Below are 18,833 nucleotides of genomic sequence, written 5' to 3' on the forward strand. Positions count from 1 at the left end.
TCCTCAGGGTGATTCTCTCTTTTATGTTTTTTTTCTCTCTCTCTTTTATGTTTAAAAGCCTCATCGGTTAAGTCAAAATGTTCCTCTTCATCTGAAATATTTAAATTAATTAGCTCTTTTGGTTTAGGAAGTGGCGACACAGTAGCTGATAATACAGTCTTGTCTTCTGTCAGAGGCTTATGTTTTTCTGACTTTACATTCAAATCAACACTATCATGAGAAGAACCTAAACATATTTTTATCAGATTCCACAAACTAAATGTAACAACAGCAGTATGAGTAGGCCCTCGAGACTCATCATAATTTTTTAAATCTTCTCCAACTTTCTGCCAGATTTCTGTGTCACAGAGCTGCCATCAGGAAACCAGGGAGATACATCATGGATATGCTGCCAAAATTCAGTCAACTGTGAGGTAGAAACTTTATTACCCCGAGCTATAAGCATGGAAAGTAAAACCTGAGCAAATAATTCACGCTCCTTTGAGCCCTTTTGCCCCATCTTCTTTTACTTCTGACTGTTGCCTTATGCCTCTATTAGTTTCACTTTTACTCGTGGCCACACATATTTTGCATAAGGGTTCTCTTACCTGCACTTTCTTTTCCTTTTAATTGCCTTCACGCTTCAGGTCCCTGTTCGGGCGCCACTTGCCATGGACCAGCCTCAGAAAGAGGATTTCACCGCCCAGGGTCAGAAGGGACGGGGTAAGGAACTGAAGTAGCACCGACGAATGGGGTCAGAAGGACCAAGACAACTGATGGTTGCAAGGTAAGTTTTATTATGCTACAGGTACAGATTATATAGACTAGAAAAGGGAAGGTTGCCAGACGGTGGTTTACATTATCTAATGACTGTCTCGGCTCAAGGTTAACTTCCCTGGGAGAAAACCCATAAACCCAGAATCATCCAAAATAACCTGCATGTGCAGGGGGAGACAGCTTTGCTTGTCTCATTTTACTTTCTTTCTGATTTCTGGGCCCTGGTGATTTATCTCCCATGGAATGGAACAAGGAGGGGAACAAGTAGGGACAGTCCCTTCGAGCAGCAGCGGCATGCCTGGCATGTCCGAAGGTGCTCTCAAGGCTGACTGCTTCCCACACATATGTTGGCTTGTTTAAGCCTCAAGCCCTCGATCCTTTGTTGAAATACAATAATTTCATTCCTATGGTTTTCAATACCAAAAACTCTACCTCCAGGAGGGTTAAAGTCTAATTTGTACTCCAAACCAAGTAGCAGTGCAGTTCGCTACTACTGAGGCTGAATCCATAAAGACTTCAAGACCACGACCAGAAGACAAGTTATTATATATAATACCCTAGAAGGCCTGAAACATAATTATCATATACATAGCTGGTCCTTCAGAGCTTTTTACCTATAACATGTTTTTTGATGAAAGTTATTTAATGTACTGGAGATAACTGTGAACTACTGATCAAATATTTGAATACTTATACTTACCTGGAATTTCATTTCTGCTGAAAGAAAAAGGAAGAACAGGACTCACCTAAAACAAAACAAACTTTAGAAATGAAAGTAAACATCTTATCACACACTATCACTTTTGGAAGCAGCATAGAGGGGCAGTCAACAGTAAAACACTGGTGAAATAGGACAAAACTCTAGGCCAAAAATCCATTATTATTATCATCAGTCACAGTACCACAACTGTGCCCTTCATAATTAATAAGCACTCCTAAGAATCTTCATTTGGCACCAGATGATGTGTTTAAGAGAAACACTCTGGGAGGTTTTGAATCAGACTTGGTTTTTGTTAGCCAAGTTACAGGAGAATTTTTAAAGTGGGGGGAAGGGAAGAAGGAAACGGACCAGAAAAAGAATTGAAGCCATCATCTACAAACCAACAAAGCACTGAGAGTTCCAAACGTTATGTCAGACACTAAAATGACTGACACAGGCTCAAGCGGTTTATAAAACCTAGAAAAAGACTACACCAGCAAAGTCCCCATTTATCTGTAGAGTTCAGAAACTAAAACAAGGAATATTTCAGCTTAACACCTGATCTCAAGAGAATCATATACACTTCACATGAATAAAAATACCTGAAACCAAACATTTTTAAAAGCTCCAATACCCAAAATAGAAAGAAAAAAATTAATTCAGAAGACTCAATCCATCCATGATAATCACAAAACGGCTGGGCAATCTCTATCTCCCTTCCACACTAACCATCCATCCCCTGGAAGACCAAGGCAGATCAGACCTTCCAGACTTACCTTCCAGACCTTCCAGACACCTGGCTGCGGCAAAATTCGATGGAATCTCCTTGTGGAACAGCAGTTTCCCATCTCTTGTGTCTCTCCCTGTCATGATCATGCAGGAAGCAAGTCTGGCTGTGCTATTTCTTATCATTGTGTGTCACCCATCTGCAACATGATATTGAAAAAGTAGTTCCCTTTCCCCCAGAAGGCTGAGGCTCAGCTACAGGGGTAATCCTCCTGGGCACACAGTCATTATTTAGGCCGACTCAGTGACTTCAACAGGCTTAATCATGTGATCAGGCTTGTTGCCAGCTGCATAATGCTCCCACATCTGTAGATAGAGCCACTCTAGTTCCATCGTGTATTGTTTGGTGTTGAACAGAGGGCTAGATGTTCTCTGCTTCCAGACTTTGCCACGAATTTTCTTCAGGTATTCTACATCAGTTCCCAGTTTCACAGCTATCTCTTCATATTCTTGTCTGTTTTTAGCAATCAGCTCAAGACAGCCTAAACAAGTGAGCTGGGAAGCTGCAACTCGGGAAGCAAGAGTCTCTCCTGGCATAGTCACCATGGGGGTCCCTGCCCAAAGGACGTCCATCCCTGTGGTGTGTCCATTACAGAGTGGAGTGTCCAAGCAGACATCAGCCAGCTGGCCTCTCCGAACATGTTCCTCTTTAGGAGCAACAGGGGAAAAAATGAGACGGTTCGGGCGAAGGCCCATATTTTGTGCGTACTGTTGAATATTAGCTTCTCCTGCTGCTGGAAAACGCAACAGCCACAGTACACTATTGGGAACACGCTTCAGAATATTTGCCCACACCTGCAAGGTAGATGGGTCAATTTTGTATAACTGATTAAAGTTACAGTACACAATGGCATCTTCCGGTAACCCGTACTGAGAACGTGTGGTTACAATAATGGTACGGGGAACCTCCTCTCCAGTGGCAGCCTTAGTGTTGATCAGGGTAGTTGCCAGTCCATTGCTAATATTGAATCCATTCATTGTAATCTGAATTTGTCCTCTGTTAATCATTTCAATAACTGCTTCTGCAACAGTATTCATAGGAATGACAGGCATATTAAGAGTTGTATTACTGCTGTCTGCATTGTCTTCTCCATCAGGACATTTCATCTTGACTATTTGCACATCTGATAGACTATCAAGAAATGCTTGGAGGTCGATGCCATTCAGCACAATCCGATTGTCATAAATGTGCCCATTGGACTTAAAATCGATGACGGCTTTTTTCTTCAGGTGAGGGAACATATTAGCATGGTCACCAATAAAGAAAGTATGGGGCATATAAGCCAGTTTCTCAGAATACTGCTCAGCAACTTCAGCAGGTGAAGTTTCCTGATCAGTGATGATATAATCCATGAAAAGCGCGCCACTAGTCCCAGGGTACCCCAGCCACATTGCCTGAATAGGAGCTGGCCTGAGAGCAAAGAGTTCATTTCGAGCACCCCTGGTATAACCATTCAGATTTACAAGGATGTGTATACCATCTTGATGGATGCAATCAGCTGCTTTCCCATTGCATGGAATCTGAGAAAGATCAATGAAATGATTGGCTTCTGCCATCACCTTCGCTCGGAAGTTTGTGCCATCATGTGGGCTCAGGGCATAACAGAATATCTCAAATGTATCAGGATTGTGCATGCCTGGAATAGACTGCATAAGATGAGAAGTAGGATGATTCCCAAAGTCAGAACTCACGTATCCTACACGCAGTCGACCATCACTGAGCTTCAAGTCTTTTGGATGTTCATACGGTGGTTTATGAAGGACACTTATATTAGCCAAGCAGAGGTTCCCATGCCTCTCAGCAATAGCCTTCCTGAAGCCATGAGAAAGAGGATAGAGCATACTATGATGAGGCTGCACAGAAGGCAACCTATTCTTCTCCAACTGGTCAGCCACAATGCTGACCAACTTCTTCATTCGCTCATCATAGTCTGTCCAATCACAGACAACCTGCAGGCAATGAGCCAAATTACAATAAGCGTCAGGAAAGTCAGGTTGAAGCTTCAGAACAGTGCGATAAGAAGCAATTGCTTCTGGAATATTCCCTGAATCGTGGTGAATGGAAGCCAGATTGCTGTGGGCATCCGCAAATGTAGGGCTGATCTGAATGGCATGAGTATAACACTGCAAGGCTCCCTGAACATCCTGCATCTCCCGTAGGGTGTTTCCCATATTGCAGTAGGCATCAGCAAAGGTAGGACTGATTCGAATAGCTTCCTTATAATGCATCAGAGCTTCATGCAGTTTTCCCTGCTGCTTCAATACACTTGCTAAATTTGAATGGGCATCAGCAAAGTCTGGGCAGAGCTCTAATGCTTTACGATACAAGCGAACTGCCTCTTCACTGTTTCCCTGTTCTCCTTTGATATTGGCTAGGTTATTCAGAGAGTCTGCATGGGTGGGACACAGCCGGAGAGCTGTATGATAACAATCTTCTGCTTCAGCAACACTGCCCTTCTCTTTGAGAGCGTTTCCTAGGTTGCAGTAAGCATCAGGGAAATGTGGTTGCAAGTCAATAGCTCGCCTGTAGGTGTCTATTGCCAGATCCATCAGGCCTTGCTCATGGTATACACAAGCCAGGTTGCCATGTACCACTGCATGATTTGGACTCAAGCTTAGGGCACGAAGGTAAGCTGCCACAGCTCTGTCAAAAATCCGTGCCTCATTGAAGACATTTCCTAAATTGATATAAGCATCCAGAAAATTGGGGTCAAGGGTGACAGCCTTTTCAAAGTGATGAATTGCAAGCCAAATCTCCCCTTGCGCATTGAAAACACAGCCAAGATTACTCCAAGCTACTGCAAAGTTCGGTTGCGTCTCAATTGCTTTCAAATAACATGCCTTGGCTTCTTCTAAGCCACCCAGGGCTTTGAGCAGGTTCCCCAGGTCACTGCGAACACAGTACAAATAAGGATTGTACTGAAGAGCAGAGACGTAAGCTTGTACTGCCCCTTCCATGTCGCCTGCTGCTACCAATGCGGCTGCCAGGTTAATATAACCATCGATGAAATCTGGTTTGAGATGCAATGCATGCCGGTAATGCTCAGTTGCTTCCTGCAACTGCCCTCTTTCCTTGTACACATTCCCCAAATTCGAATAGGCTTCTGCCAGAAGAGGGTTCTGTTTAATTGCCAGAGTACTAAAGTGGGCAGATCTGTCCAGCCTTCGACACTGGAAGTGTATAGATGAAAGTAATAAAAGTACACCAGTATTGCCTGGCTCTTGTCTCCAGAGCTGCATGCAGTGTCTCTCAGCTGTCTCAAAATCTCCTGCCTGATATTCTCGATGTGCCAACTCAGCTAATCCTTGGAAGGAAAGCATACGTTTCGTTGGTTCTGTGCTGTCGGCCACGTTGCCCACGGAAGACGCCATCTGGAGCTTCTGGAGAGAGTGAAAAAAGGGGGTAATTGAGTCCCGCTGCCGCCACTACTGGCAAGAACGTTTCTAGAGGGAGCAAGCACGAGCGCAGCAGCCGTACCACTGCTTTGGCAGGCTTAAGCGGCGGCAACAGTTACAGGCACCGAACCTTAGGAACTCTGGTTGGCCATCTACCTCTCATGCTCTTGAAATCTTAATTCTTAACCCTGCCCTCTTCCACCATTTTTCTCCTAATCAGGGAATAAAAATTACCTATCCATTTGCCTTAGAAGAAATCAAAAGTCAGTAGTCCAAACACTTTTTAAAATATTGTTTTCTGTCCAGTTGGAAATGAAATACATGATTGACTTTTCTTCATCATTCATATAGTCAACGTGGAAAACATTAGGGCCATGAATTTCAATACAGTAAGATGAGAAAATTTTAAATTGGCCTTCCCAAACCACTAATAAGTAACCGATGTTGTATATAATGCTAAGATCTTAGAGACTGAGTTTGATATTTTAAAAGTTCTGAAAACATTAGCTAATTTCTCCTCATCAAATTTCTCATGACTCAAACCTGAGTATTACTTTTTAAAAGATAAATCTATTTATTTTTATTTATTTATTTTTATTTTGGCTGCATTGGGTCTTCAGTGCTGCGTGCAGCCTTTCTCTAGTTGCGGCGAGTGGGGGCTACTCTTTGTTGTGGTGCCGGGGCTTCTCATCACAGTAGCTTCTATTGTTGTTCCACAACTCTATGGGTTCCTTTTTAGGTCCTACGAAGAACCCTAGAAATTAGTTCATGTAATTATAGGTTTTTGCAAAATTGTCAAAAGTGAGATATTTTAACTTCCATCAGGTAAGACCAGCGTCTATTTCTTTGCCAATTTTCCTTCTATCATAGTCCGCTATGTTGGATCGTATTGGATTGGTCACAGGCTTTTTTGAAATCTGGCTAAGGACATGTTTTAAGTGAGGCTATTATGTGATTTTCAGACACCACCATATGTAACTGACTGTATAATATCCCATTACAGGAATAACTTCCAGTACTCTTACTGACTACTCTACTGACTTAACTAGCACAAGACACAGAAGCGTAAGGACAAAAACCACCTTACAGTAGAGCCATGCCTTGCACTTCACAGCTCTCAAAGCATGTGCATTTGAAGAAGAAAAAAAGAACTGAAAAATATAAAACCAGAAGTTATTCTGTGGAAAATTATTTCAATCACCAGGCATGTGAAAGATAAGTCAAAGATTCAGTTTTCTTCAATGCTTAGTCAAAACGGAAATTTCCTGCTGTCAAGAATATACTCCAGGGCTTCCCTGGTGGTGCAGTGGTTGAGAGTCCACCTGCCGATGCAGGGGACACGGGTTTGTGCCTCGGTCCGGGAAGATCCCAAATGCCGCGTAGCGGCTAGGCCCGTGAGCCATGGCCACTGATCCTGCATGTCCGGAGCCTGTGCCCCGCAACGGGGAGAGGCCACAACAGTGAGAGGCCAGCATACCGCAAAAACAAACAAACAAAAAAAAATATACTCCAGGGGCTTCCCTGATGGCACAGTGGTTAGGAAGCCACCTGCCAATGCAGGGGACACGGGTTCGAGCCCTGGTCCGGGAAGATCCCACATGCTGCGGAGCAACTAAGACCGTGTGCCACAACTCTGGAGCCTGCGCTCTAGAGCCCGTGAGCCACAACTACTGAGCCTGCGAGCCACAACTACTGAAGCTCGCGTGCCTAGAGCCCGTGCTCTGCAACAAGAGAAGCCACCGCAATAAGAAGCCTGCACACCACAACAAAGAGTATCCCCCAGTCGCTGCAACTAGAGAAAGCCTGCGCACAGCGACGAAGACACAACACAGTCAAAAATAAATAAATAAATAAATAAATAAATAAATAAATAAATAAATAAAAGGATATACCCCATCAATAATGTGTGTAATGGAATGGTGTGAATGAGTATTTTATCAGAATTCCTGTAATGCACAATCCTATAGCAGTACTGAAATCAGTAATGCATTTATAATAGTAAATATTTATGAGGAAGTAATCCATAGAGGTTTTCTCAAAGTTAACAATGAAAATTAATGTGACATTATCAATAATAAATTGTGACGCTGAAATAAACTTTTCTAAACTATTAATAACTAAAAGCAAACTCTAATCAACCATGTTAAAAGAAATCTATGTCTATAAACTACAAAGTTTATTTCTGAAAATTTTATTTCTAAAACACACAAACTGTCATATGAGGAGGCAGTTAAAGAATATATAGCTACAGGAGTGGGGAAAAAGTTTTATAGAGACACATCTGGCAGTAGTTAATTTTCAAATGTCATTTTTCTAGATTTTGTGACACCTATAGTATTGATATTTGAAAGCATTTAAAAAAATTGTAATTTGAAGATTTGCTACTTCCAGGTAGAGTAACATATTTTGAAGCAAAACAACATTTCCACTGAGAAAAATTAAAAAAGCCAAATAAAATAGTCAGCATTCAATCAAAAAGTTCTAGACATACCAAGAGATAGAATCATATGACTAAAATTCTAAGAAAGGAACAGATAATACAAAAATAGTTATATAAGATATTGTGTATCTTTATCAGGAAAAGTCTTTATCAAGAAAAGACTTTAAAATCATCAGAATTAATATTATATTTTATTTATTTGTATATTTTATTTATATATTTATATAAAGGACTTAAAGATAAAGCCCTAGTTAAGGCAGTGACAAAAGCAGTAGCAGTGGGAGTGAAAAGAAATGGTTATATTCAAGGAGATTTTGTCAGTAAAAGTCCAAGATCAAATGTCTGACTGCATACATGGGATGGATAGACGGAGTGGGAAAAATCAAAGTTAACTATAGAGGTTCTAGTGAAGATGGGGTTGCAAACACCCAACCCAAGGGGTTGCGATCATCCCCAAGGTCTAGGAGACTCAAAGGGAAGGTCATGGTCGAGGAAAAGTTAATTGCTGGGAAAATAAGACTCCCAGTCTCTCCATCTCCTTATACTAGTTTTTTTTTTAACATCTTTATTGGAGTATAATTGCTTTACAATGGTGTGTTAGTTTCTGCTTTATAACAAAGTAAATCAGTGATACATATACATATGTCCCCATATCTCTTCCCTCTTGCATCTCCCTCCCTCCCACCCTCCCTATCTCACCCCTCTAGGTGGTCACAAAGCACAGAGCTGATCTCCCTGTGCTATGCGGCCGCTTCCCACTAGCTATCTATTCCTTATACCAGTTTTGGTTTTCTGCTCATATACGTAGCAGCATTTCATTCAAGGGGAAAGTCATTGATCTGACTGGTCAAATGAAACACCATAGTTCAAGGCACATTTACAGTGGTTAGTTCCTCCACAATTTAGAAAGGAACGTTCACAATTTCCCTCTTCCTACACCGCAGAACACATTGGCCATTCCTCCAAAGTTTCCACTCCATAGAGTGGACCAGAGATGACGTTAGCCCAGAACTGAGAGCTTGGCATGAGATGGTGTCAACCCCACCTAGAGCTCTGGCATAAGTTATGACCCAACCCAGTTCTACAGAGAGCTCTGCGTGGAATCTTGTCTCAGCCATAATAATGTGATTCTGCTTTTCATTTGGTTGTCTTCTTTGCTTAACTTTCCCTGGCCACTCTGACAAACAAAATTTCAGGCAATCCTGGGCCACTCACTAACTTTATTCCATCTAATGTTATCCAGATTCCCAAGAAAATTACTAACAATAAAGGGGGAAATTTGGAACATGGTGAGTTTTAGGTGCCTGAAATATACAGGTAACTGAATCCACTTAAGTAGCAAATTATTTGGATCTCAAATATGCCAGTAGAAGAGCAGACTAAGCTCAATTTAATGTACTCTTACTGGAGACACATGTAAATTCTGGGTCAATTTTGAAAAAGTTAAAAGCACATAGCTGAGATTAAAAGAAAGAAAGGAACACCTGCATGTTTCAGAAAGTAACAGAGAAATTCAATCCAGAGAAATAAGAGCAGACTGATGTCTATGGGTTCCGTTCCTTAGTATAGGCCTTATGTAAATAGGGGCTGGAGCTAGAAATCTAACATTACCTTGAGGCCAGGAATTTAGACTCAGGATGGAACAATATTGAGAAGTTAGTACAGATATCCTACAGAAATTTCATGAGGAACTGCTTAGTCCATTAAGAGGGCCAAGGGAGGTGGTGAGGAAGACTGATATCTCTTGAAAACCTTCAGGTACAGAAAACATCAACACCTCTGAAAAGTAGGCCTGTCCTTCCCAGAGTTGTGATGGCCAGCTTGTCACTAACCTGGAAGGCCCTGTAGGAATCAGAAACTGCAAGGAGAGTAATTCAAAGAAAAACAGATGCAGGATGGGTGTGGCAATAAATCCTAGGACCCTACCAGAAACAAAATTAAAACCACTCTAGAGGGAAATTTTAACAAACCAGGGCAGAGAGTATCCTAACCAGAATAGAATAATAATTCTGAGGAAGTTACTTTACTTATTTAAGTAATATTCAATGCATTTCCATGGCCAGGCCCTTTTGAAGAATTCTAAAACATATACAAACAATTCATTTACATCTTATATATCCCACCATCCAGAGCAAAATTCACTTAAGAACTGTACTGGTGGAAATTGGGCAGCACTATGGAGAAAATAAAATGTGTTTACCATCAAAAAACATGAAGGTAAGAAAGATAATGTCTAATTTTTTAATTATCCTGTGGTTTCTTGAAATCTTTTGAAACCCAAATTAGAGAAACCTAGGAGGAAATGAAGATTTAAATATTTAGAGATTTATCAACTCATCTCTAAAAGCTTTATTAATCTCTTCTTTTAATAACATTCCTGAGAGGTATAAATGTGTCCAGTGATAGGGTTGAATAAGCCTGAGAGAATTTCAATTGTTTACCATTCTTGGTCAGCTCTTAAGACCTTTCAGGAGCATCTTGATTTTCATGGCCTCATCCAACAAAAGCAGGATATTTTACAGAAAGTCCTGGGCCACTTTTTGGCTTGCTTTTGTGTCTATGTTTTTGGTTTTTTCACATCGGGTGGTACATTAGGCTACCTATTGCATACTCCCTCATTCATGCATGCATTCATTCAAACAATATTTACTGAGTTGAGACATTTAATTAACACTCAATAAATGATGTTTAGATGAATGAATGCACTTTCTATCAAAGTAAGTGTAAGTACTGAGAAAAATTACAGAATGTATGATCCCAGCCCCACAAAAGCTTATAACTGTGTTGAGGATATAACAGATGCTGATGAAATAACTAATATATCATATTGGACAGTTTCTAAGTTCAAAAATGAGTTTTTATAAATAATCAGAGCCTAAGGAGGACAAAGAAGGGACAGTTCATTATGGGTTGAATCTATCAATAAATGTACATTTCAGATGAGATTTGAGATTGACCTCAAAGAAGAGGACTTAGATATATGAACAGAGAACAAAAAAGGCATGGTGATAGCATGTGCATAGATAGTGTGGCCGATATTTATGTTCTTCATTAAAGATAGTCAGAGCTAACCCAAATGTAACTGTTTCCATGGGTCCATTCTCAGTATCCAAACAAAACGGCAAATCCTATCTTAGTCAAACTAATGAAAAACACAGTCTTTAACAAAGAGATTGTGAAGGAAAGGGGGAGAGAAAGGCTTGCATCCCACACCACACAACAAAACTTATTGAATTCTTTGTTTAATTTTCTCCCTCTGAAAATTTCCTCTCCCCCCTCTGTACGTGTCTCTTCTCCCACATCTGGCCACACTCTACCAGCCATCTTTCCAGATCTTTCCAGAACTCTCCATCCTAGTTTCATTAGGCCACAATTTAAACATCTCACAGGTCTCCAGGATGCATCCCCATCACTTATTCCACAAAGACAAACAAAGGACACTTCTCAGGATCACGTTTCTTTGAAGGAAGAGGTCATGAGGGTGATTATAAATAATATAAGGTGGAGAGCAGTGACTTAAAATACCATTTTTCAGCTTAGAATGTGAATACAGGGAACTTTGGGAAACTAGAAAATCTAGAAAGGATTCACTGATAATTATTTATGTTCAATGAATAAAATAAAATGTAATAATACAGCTAAACTCTGACAGATAAACTTTTTCAAAAGTTGCTTTCACACACCGTCACTATTGGGATGTTTGATAAACACACCTTTCCTTCTTTACTTTCTTCTTTCTTTGCAGATACTGGCACCAAACTTTCAAACGATAAGAACCTTCCCATAAGTCCCTTGCCAGGCAAGATTAAGGTATAACAATCCAAACAAATTTTTGAAGAAGATAACTGGTTGAAAGCATAAGAAAAGAGCTGGGTTTCTCTTATTCAACAGTCACATAATGAGTAATGTGGGAATTGGTTTAAAAAGTCTCTCTGCATGAAGGGCTAAGGTTAAGATTAGAACTTCTGAGGCCAGAAGAGCAAAATGACTACAACAATCCACATATTTTCAAGAGCCGCCCTTTGGATGTGAGGGATTGATTTTTCCCACTACTTTTTCAGCAACCCAACTGGTGTCTTTATTAAACGACATAAGAGAATACAGTGTGGCCAGGAAGGCTTAGATTTCCTTAGCCCCAAGTCAGATATTCTCCAATGACTGTCCACTCTAATTAAAAAGAGAGATTTACAGAAGGAAACTGGATACAACTGAGTGTACCTTAATTTCAACCCTTTACCTGAGTTATTTGTTTTGCTTTCAATTCTCCGCTGAAGTGCCTACATTAATATATTTTTAAGAACATTTCCTTAAGTTGAAGTATTCATTCAGTATATTCATTTACTATAATTTAGAAAAGCCAAATGATTTAGGCAAATTCATTTCTATATTGCCACAGCAGTGTACTGTGAACTAAATGACACCTGGCAGTTCTTTACTCAGATACTAACTCAATTAGAAGGCAGAACAAGGATACCTACCCATTCAGGGAGGGAAAGGTCACTTAGCCTCTGTAGCTGTCTTAGGTCTCTTAGCATCACAGTAACAAATTGAAGCCTAAAAACCATATGATCATCTCAATAGATGAAGAAAAAGCTTTTGAAAAAAATTCAATATCCATTCATGGTAAAAACTCTCCAGAAAGTGGGCATAGAGGGAACATACCTCAACATAATAAAGGCCATATATGACAAGCTCATAGCTAACATACTCAATGGTGAAAAGCTGAAAGCATTTCCCCTAAGATCAGGAACAAGAAAAGGATGCCCACTCTCACCACTTTTATTGAAGGTAGTTTTGGAAGTCCTAGCCACAGCAATCAGACAAGAAAAGTAAATAAATAAAAGGACTCCAAGATGGAAAGGAAAAAGTAAAACTGTCACTGTTTGCAGATGGCATGATACATAGAAAATCTGAAAGACACCATCAAAAAATTATTAGAGCTCAAAAATGAACTTGGTAAATTTGCAGGATACAAAATTTATATATAGAAATCTATTGTATTTCTATACACTAACAGTGAACTATCAGAAGGAGAAATTAAGGAAACAATCCCATTTACAATCACGTAAAAAAGAATAAAATACATAAGAATAAATCTGCCTAAGGAGGTAAAAGACCTGTACCCAGGGAACTATACGACACTGATACAAGAAATTAAAGATGACACAAACAGCTGGAAAGATATACCATAGTCACGGATTGGAAGAATTAATATTGTTAAAATGACCATCATACCCAAGGAAATCTACGGATTCAATGCAGTCTGTATCAACATATCAAGGGCATTTTCCACAGACCTAGAACAAATAATTTTAAACTTTGTATGGAAACACAAAAGATCCTGAATAGTTAAAACAGTCTTGAGAAAGAAGAACACAACTGGAGGAATCATGCTCCCTGGCTTCAGACTGTGCTACAAACCTACAGTAATCAAAACAGTATGGTACTGGCACAAAAACATCGATCACTGGAACAGAATAGAGAGCCCAGAAAGAAACCCATGCACTTATGGTCAATGAATCTATGACAAAGGAGCCAAGAATATGCAATGGAGAAATGTCTGGGCTTCCTTAGGGATGGTTTCATCAATTAATTTGTTTTCTTAAATGGACCATACTTTTCCATGTCTTTGTATACCTTGTGATTTTTTTGGTTGAAAATTTGTCTTTCAAATATTATAATGTGGTATCTATGGAAATCAGATTCTCCCACTTTCCCAGGGTTTCCTGGGCTTTTGATTGTTGAAGGCTGTAGTAGTCTGTTTAGGGACCTTTCCAAACTATTTTTGCAATGACTGTTTTCCTTATCGTATGTACGCACTGAAGTCTCTGTTCCTTTAGTTCATGTTTAGCTAATGTTTTGACAGAGATTTCCTTGAATTCCTGCACCTAAAACAAACAAAAACAAATATACACAAGCACATCCACATGCACACTCAAAACCACACACCTCTGCCCATTGTGCAGATTGCTGGATCACTCCTTCAACATTTAGCTGACCCGCATTGAGTTCAGGGCTCAGCCCATGGTCAAAGCTTAGAGACTCCTCTGGTGTTTTCAGAACATGCATCTTATCTTGAGTATGCATGTGGCTTTCTTAATTTCTCTGGACACGTGTGTACTTTTTGTAGGTTCTAATTTCCCAAAGAATCTCCCCCAACTTTGGCTCCTGCATCTTCTGTGGTCTATTGTATTTCAATGCACAGTCTTCTGCCCCAGCCATCTGTGCTTTGTTAGTTCACCTTGCACTTTCTTTGAGCAATGACCGCTGCTTTTCCAGACTGTGTTCCAAGTTAGCTAAGACAGAGATAAGCATCTTGTGTCAGTCCTTCAGGTAGCTCCCAGACAGGTTAGAACAGATACACATGATAATCTGACAGTACGGTCTCTTCTGCTCCCTCCTGAAGCAGGATTGAGGGTCCCATACTAGGAATGGTCTGCTGCTACTTTAAGACTATCACTGCATTAAGACTCCACCACTTTAAGACCATCACTACACTAACAGTGGATGGGGCAAGGGCAAGTAAAAATGCCACAAAGCTTTCCTGCCATTTTCAAATTGCCTCTTCCCTGGTTCAGTATGTGTTTGCTTGCTATAAATCTTTGGCTGATTTCAGGACTAAGAGAAACTCAAAGAACTCCACAGCAAAAAACAGTATAATCAAACTCTCAGAAGCCAAAGGACACAGAAAGAATCTTTTCTTCCAAAGGAGAAAGAAAAAAGAAATTTGTTACAAAGCAGGGATCCTCAAAAAGATTAGAGCTGGGCTTCCCTGGTGGCACAGTGGTTGAGAGTCCGCCTGCTGATGCAGGGGACACGGGTTCGTGCCCCGGTCCGGGAAGATCCCACATGCTGCGGAGCGGCTAGGCCTGTGAGCCATGGTCGCTGAGCCTGTGTGTCCAGAGCCTGTGCTCTGCAATGGGAGAGGCCACAACAGTGAGAGCCCCGCGTACCACACACACAAAAAAAGATTAGAGCTAATTTCCTATATGAAACCACGGAAGCAAGAGGCCAGACATATTTAAAGTGCTGAAAGAAAAAAAATTGTCCACCAAGAATTCTATATTTGGCCAAACTGGTTTCAAAACATAGGGAGAAATTAACGCATTCCCAGATGAACAAAGGCTGAGGGCATTTATTTTACAACTTCCTACCACTGCCCTAGGAGAAATGCTAAATTGAACCTTCAGGTTGAAATGAAAGGACACTAGACAGCAACTCGAAGCTGTAGAAAGAAATAGAAATCTCCAGTAAAGATAAATACATGGGCAAATACTAAAGCTAGTATTGTGTTATTGGCTTGTAACTCTACTTTTTATTTCTTACATGATTGAAAAAACAAATGCATAAAATAATCATAAAGCCATGTTATTGGGCTCACAAAGTATCAAGGTGTAATTTGTGACAACAATAATGTAAAGAGGAGGAATGGAACTGTAGAGGAACAGAGTTTCTGTGTGCTACTGAAGTTGGTTTCAATTGAAATTATATTGTTTTAACTTTAGAATGGTAAATGTAATCTTCTTGAGAACCACAAAGAAAATATCAATAGACTATATGCAAAAAGAAATGAAAAGGGAATCAAGAGTTCACCACAAGAAAATCGGCTAAGCACAGAAGTCAGTAATGGAGTAAATCAGGGGCAAAAAATGCATAAGACATACAGAAAACAAGCAAGAAACAGACAGAATTAAGTTCTTCCTCATCAGTAAGTTTTGAAAAAGTAAGTGGATTAAGCTCTCCAATAAAAAGATAAACATTGGCAGAATGGACTTTAAAAACAACCATAATCCAAGTATATGCTGTCCGCAAAAAACTCACTTGATTTCAAAAGACACAAGTTGCTTGAAAGTTAAAGCATAGAATAAAATATCCCATGCAAATAGTAACAAAAAAGAAGGAAAGAGAGACAGAAAAAGAAAGGAAGGAAGGAAGGAAGGAAGATAGATCTGGGATGGCTATGTTACTATCACACAAAATAAACTTTAAATCAAAAACTATCACAAGAGGAAAAGGAGGCCACTATATGTTGATAACAAGTTCAATCTATCAAGAAGATATAACAACTATAAACATATATGTACCAAACAACCCCCAAATATGTGAAGCAAACATTGACAGAATTGAAGGAAGAAATAGATAGTTCTAAAATAATAGTTGGAGATCAATACCTTGCTTTCAATAATGGAAAACACATCTAGACAGAAGATCAGTAGAGAAGTAGGGGGACTGAATGACACATTTAACCAACTAAACCTAACAGCCGTATATAGATCACTCCACTCAACAACAGCAGAATACACATTTTTCTCAAGTACACATGGAACACTCTCCGGGAAAGACCATATTTTAGGCCACAATACAAGTACCAATACATTTTTAAGAAATTGAAATCATACAAAGTATCTTCTTTAGCCACAGTGAAATGAAGGTAGAAATCAATAACAGAACCATTGATAGCCATTTCCCATCATGCCTGCCACACATGATATAAAGCAATGAAGGGAAAAACATAATTTACCACTTAGAAAAGTGGGAAAGAGGACATACCATTGACCCAGAGTGTGTGCTGTTTCCCGTTGTCAGGGATAGAAATAAATTAGCATCATTTATTCATTAGTGTGTAAATTTCTTGGTCAATCATTGGGCAGCCAGTGTTTCTGCCTGATGGGAAGATTTCCTATACTCAGTGTTGAGTGGAGCCAACCTTGAAAGGGACATTTTAAAGGATTATACTGTGATGGGCTTCGCAGTACCCTTCCTCCTATGCCAGTATTTAGGCTGGGGTATTTCCATGGAGTGTGTACAATCGTAGGCCCCAGTTCACCAGAATTTAGTTTGACTCGTTTTGTTAATACATTCCCTCAGTACTTTGTCTTTTGTAACCTTTTGCATTTACTTCATTCTTTATTATCACTGCAAAACAACTTTGTTTCCTGTTCAGATGCCAAAAAGTGGATATCAATACCTCCTGAGTTTTACACATCACAGATCAGTTTTGGATATCAGGGACAGAGACAACAGCTATTTCCAATAACTTTGAGACATACTTTGAACATGTGATTAACATCTTGAGTGTTGAAATGTGTGTCGAGCTCATTATACGTGCTCTAAAAGGTTTCAAACTGCAAATATTTAAAACTCTCTATCTTTGAATAGTTTTCCTGTGCTGTCCCTTTGTGTCAGACTGTTAATGTGCAGTCTGGCACCTTCAAATAATGTGGCTTTGTAACCAATTACTTACATGTTGTTTTATCCACAGAGAATCTTTTTTAAAAAAATAAATTTATTTATTATTTATTTTTGGCCATTTTGGGTCTTTGTTGCTGCACAAAGGCTGTCTCTAGTTGGGGCGAGCGGGGGCTACTCTTCGTTGTGGTGTGTGGGCTCCTCATTGCTGTGGCTTCTCTTGTTGCGGAGCACGGGCTCTAGGCGCTGGGGCTTCAGTAGTTGTGGCACGCGGGCTTCAGTAGTTGTGGCTCATGGGCCCTAGAGCACAGGCTCAGTAGTTGTGGCACATGGGCTTAGTTGCTCCGCGGCATGTGGGATCTTCCCGGACTAGGGCTCGAACCCATGTCCCCTGCAGTGGCAGGCGGATTCCCAACCACTGTGCCACCAGGGAAGTCCCCACACAGAGAATCTTAAGGTCAAAACATACAACTCGATTAACTACACTTCCTCCTGTTCACATTTCCCTCATCTTTTCTTCATCTTCTGTCTATGTTTCCTTGGCCCTGTTTATATTAAGTGCTTTTGCCATTATATTTGATTGTCTGTATTCCGGTGAGTTACCACAATGCTTTATGAGACACGCTAGGATATAAATGCATTTAAGTAATATGTATATATATATATATATATATATGTATATATATATATATACACATATATATGTAGTTTGCTTGAGTGCAGTGTTTTTTGTTTTCTGTACTGAATTCATTAGCATGGGTCAGTATAATATTTAGCATAGGTCGATATGTAATTTGTAAACTAATGAAGTCTTAAAAGTGAGGAAATAAGTCTTTCAAATTTAATTATTTATTTTAAAGAGCAGAATAGCATACATAAACAGGTGCCTAATGAAAACTTGTATTCTAATTTGGAACTCTCATGAACACCTATTTTTTTGTTCTCCTAATGGTATGATAGTAGGCCATTTGATTATTTTTATTTTTATGGCTTTAACTTTAGAACAATGAAATATTCGTAAATTTTAGAAAGTATTTTTCTTTATTTGATGGGGTTGGGATACTGGAGAAATGAAAGGTCAAACACCTATTGAGGAATCCATACTTGTCTATATAGTGTGTACTTTTATTTCAATAACTGATTTAAAATTCCTAAAAGGATGCTATAATAAGTTATTATGCCATTTTACAGACTGCATTAAGTGAATTTCAGGGAGGTATGAAACTTGCCTAAGGCTATCCAGCTGCCAAGTGGTAGAAGTGAGAATTAAATCCAGGTATACCTATCGCCAAAGTTTCTGCTCATCTCTTTACGTCATCCACTTTTAATAGCCAATGCTTTTCTGCTTACAAATATGACTGAGGTTTCCAGACAGTCAACATTGCTTTTTAATCAGATAGAAAAATTACTGTTGCTTCTCTAAAGACATATTCCTTTTCCATTAAGTGACTTTAGTTGTTCAGATAATACTTCCAGACAGTAGTCATCATACAGTTGGAGACTAAGAACAGAACTCAGGGATGTGTCTAGCAGTCAGTAAAGACCAACTGGGCTCACTGATGGTAC

General features: G+C 39.7%; 1 protein-coding gene across 1 annotated transcript; it reads right to left on the minus strand.

The window, feature by feature from the left end:
• Positions 1-2,473: 2,473 nt before the first annotated feature.
• LOC309807847 (UDP-N-acetylglucosamine--peptide N-acetylglucosaminyltransferase 110 kDa subunit-like) lies at positions 2,474-5,614 on the minus strand (the record flags this gene model as incomplete). Its single annotated transcript, XM_082627793.1, has 1 exon — positions 2,474-5,614. The coding sequence occupies one exon, from the start codon at positions 5,612-5,614 to the stop codon at positions 2,474-2,476; it is 3,141 nt and encodes a 1,046-aa protein (XP_082483919.1).
• Between the last annotated feature and the right edge of the window lie 13,219 nt (positions 5,615-18,833).

The sequence above is a fragment of the Mesoplodon mirus genome (assembly GCF_964341445.2).
Source record: "Mesoplodon mirus genome assembly, chromosome: 7".
Lineage (NCBI taxonomy): Eukaryota > Metazoa > Chordata > Mammalia > Artiodactyla > Ziphiidae > Mesoplodon > Mesoplodon mirus.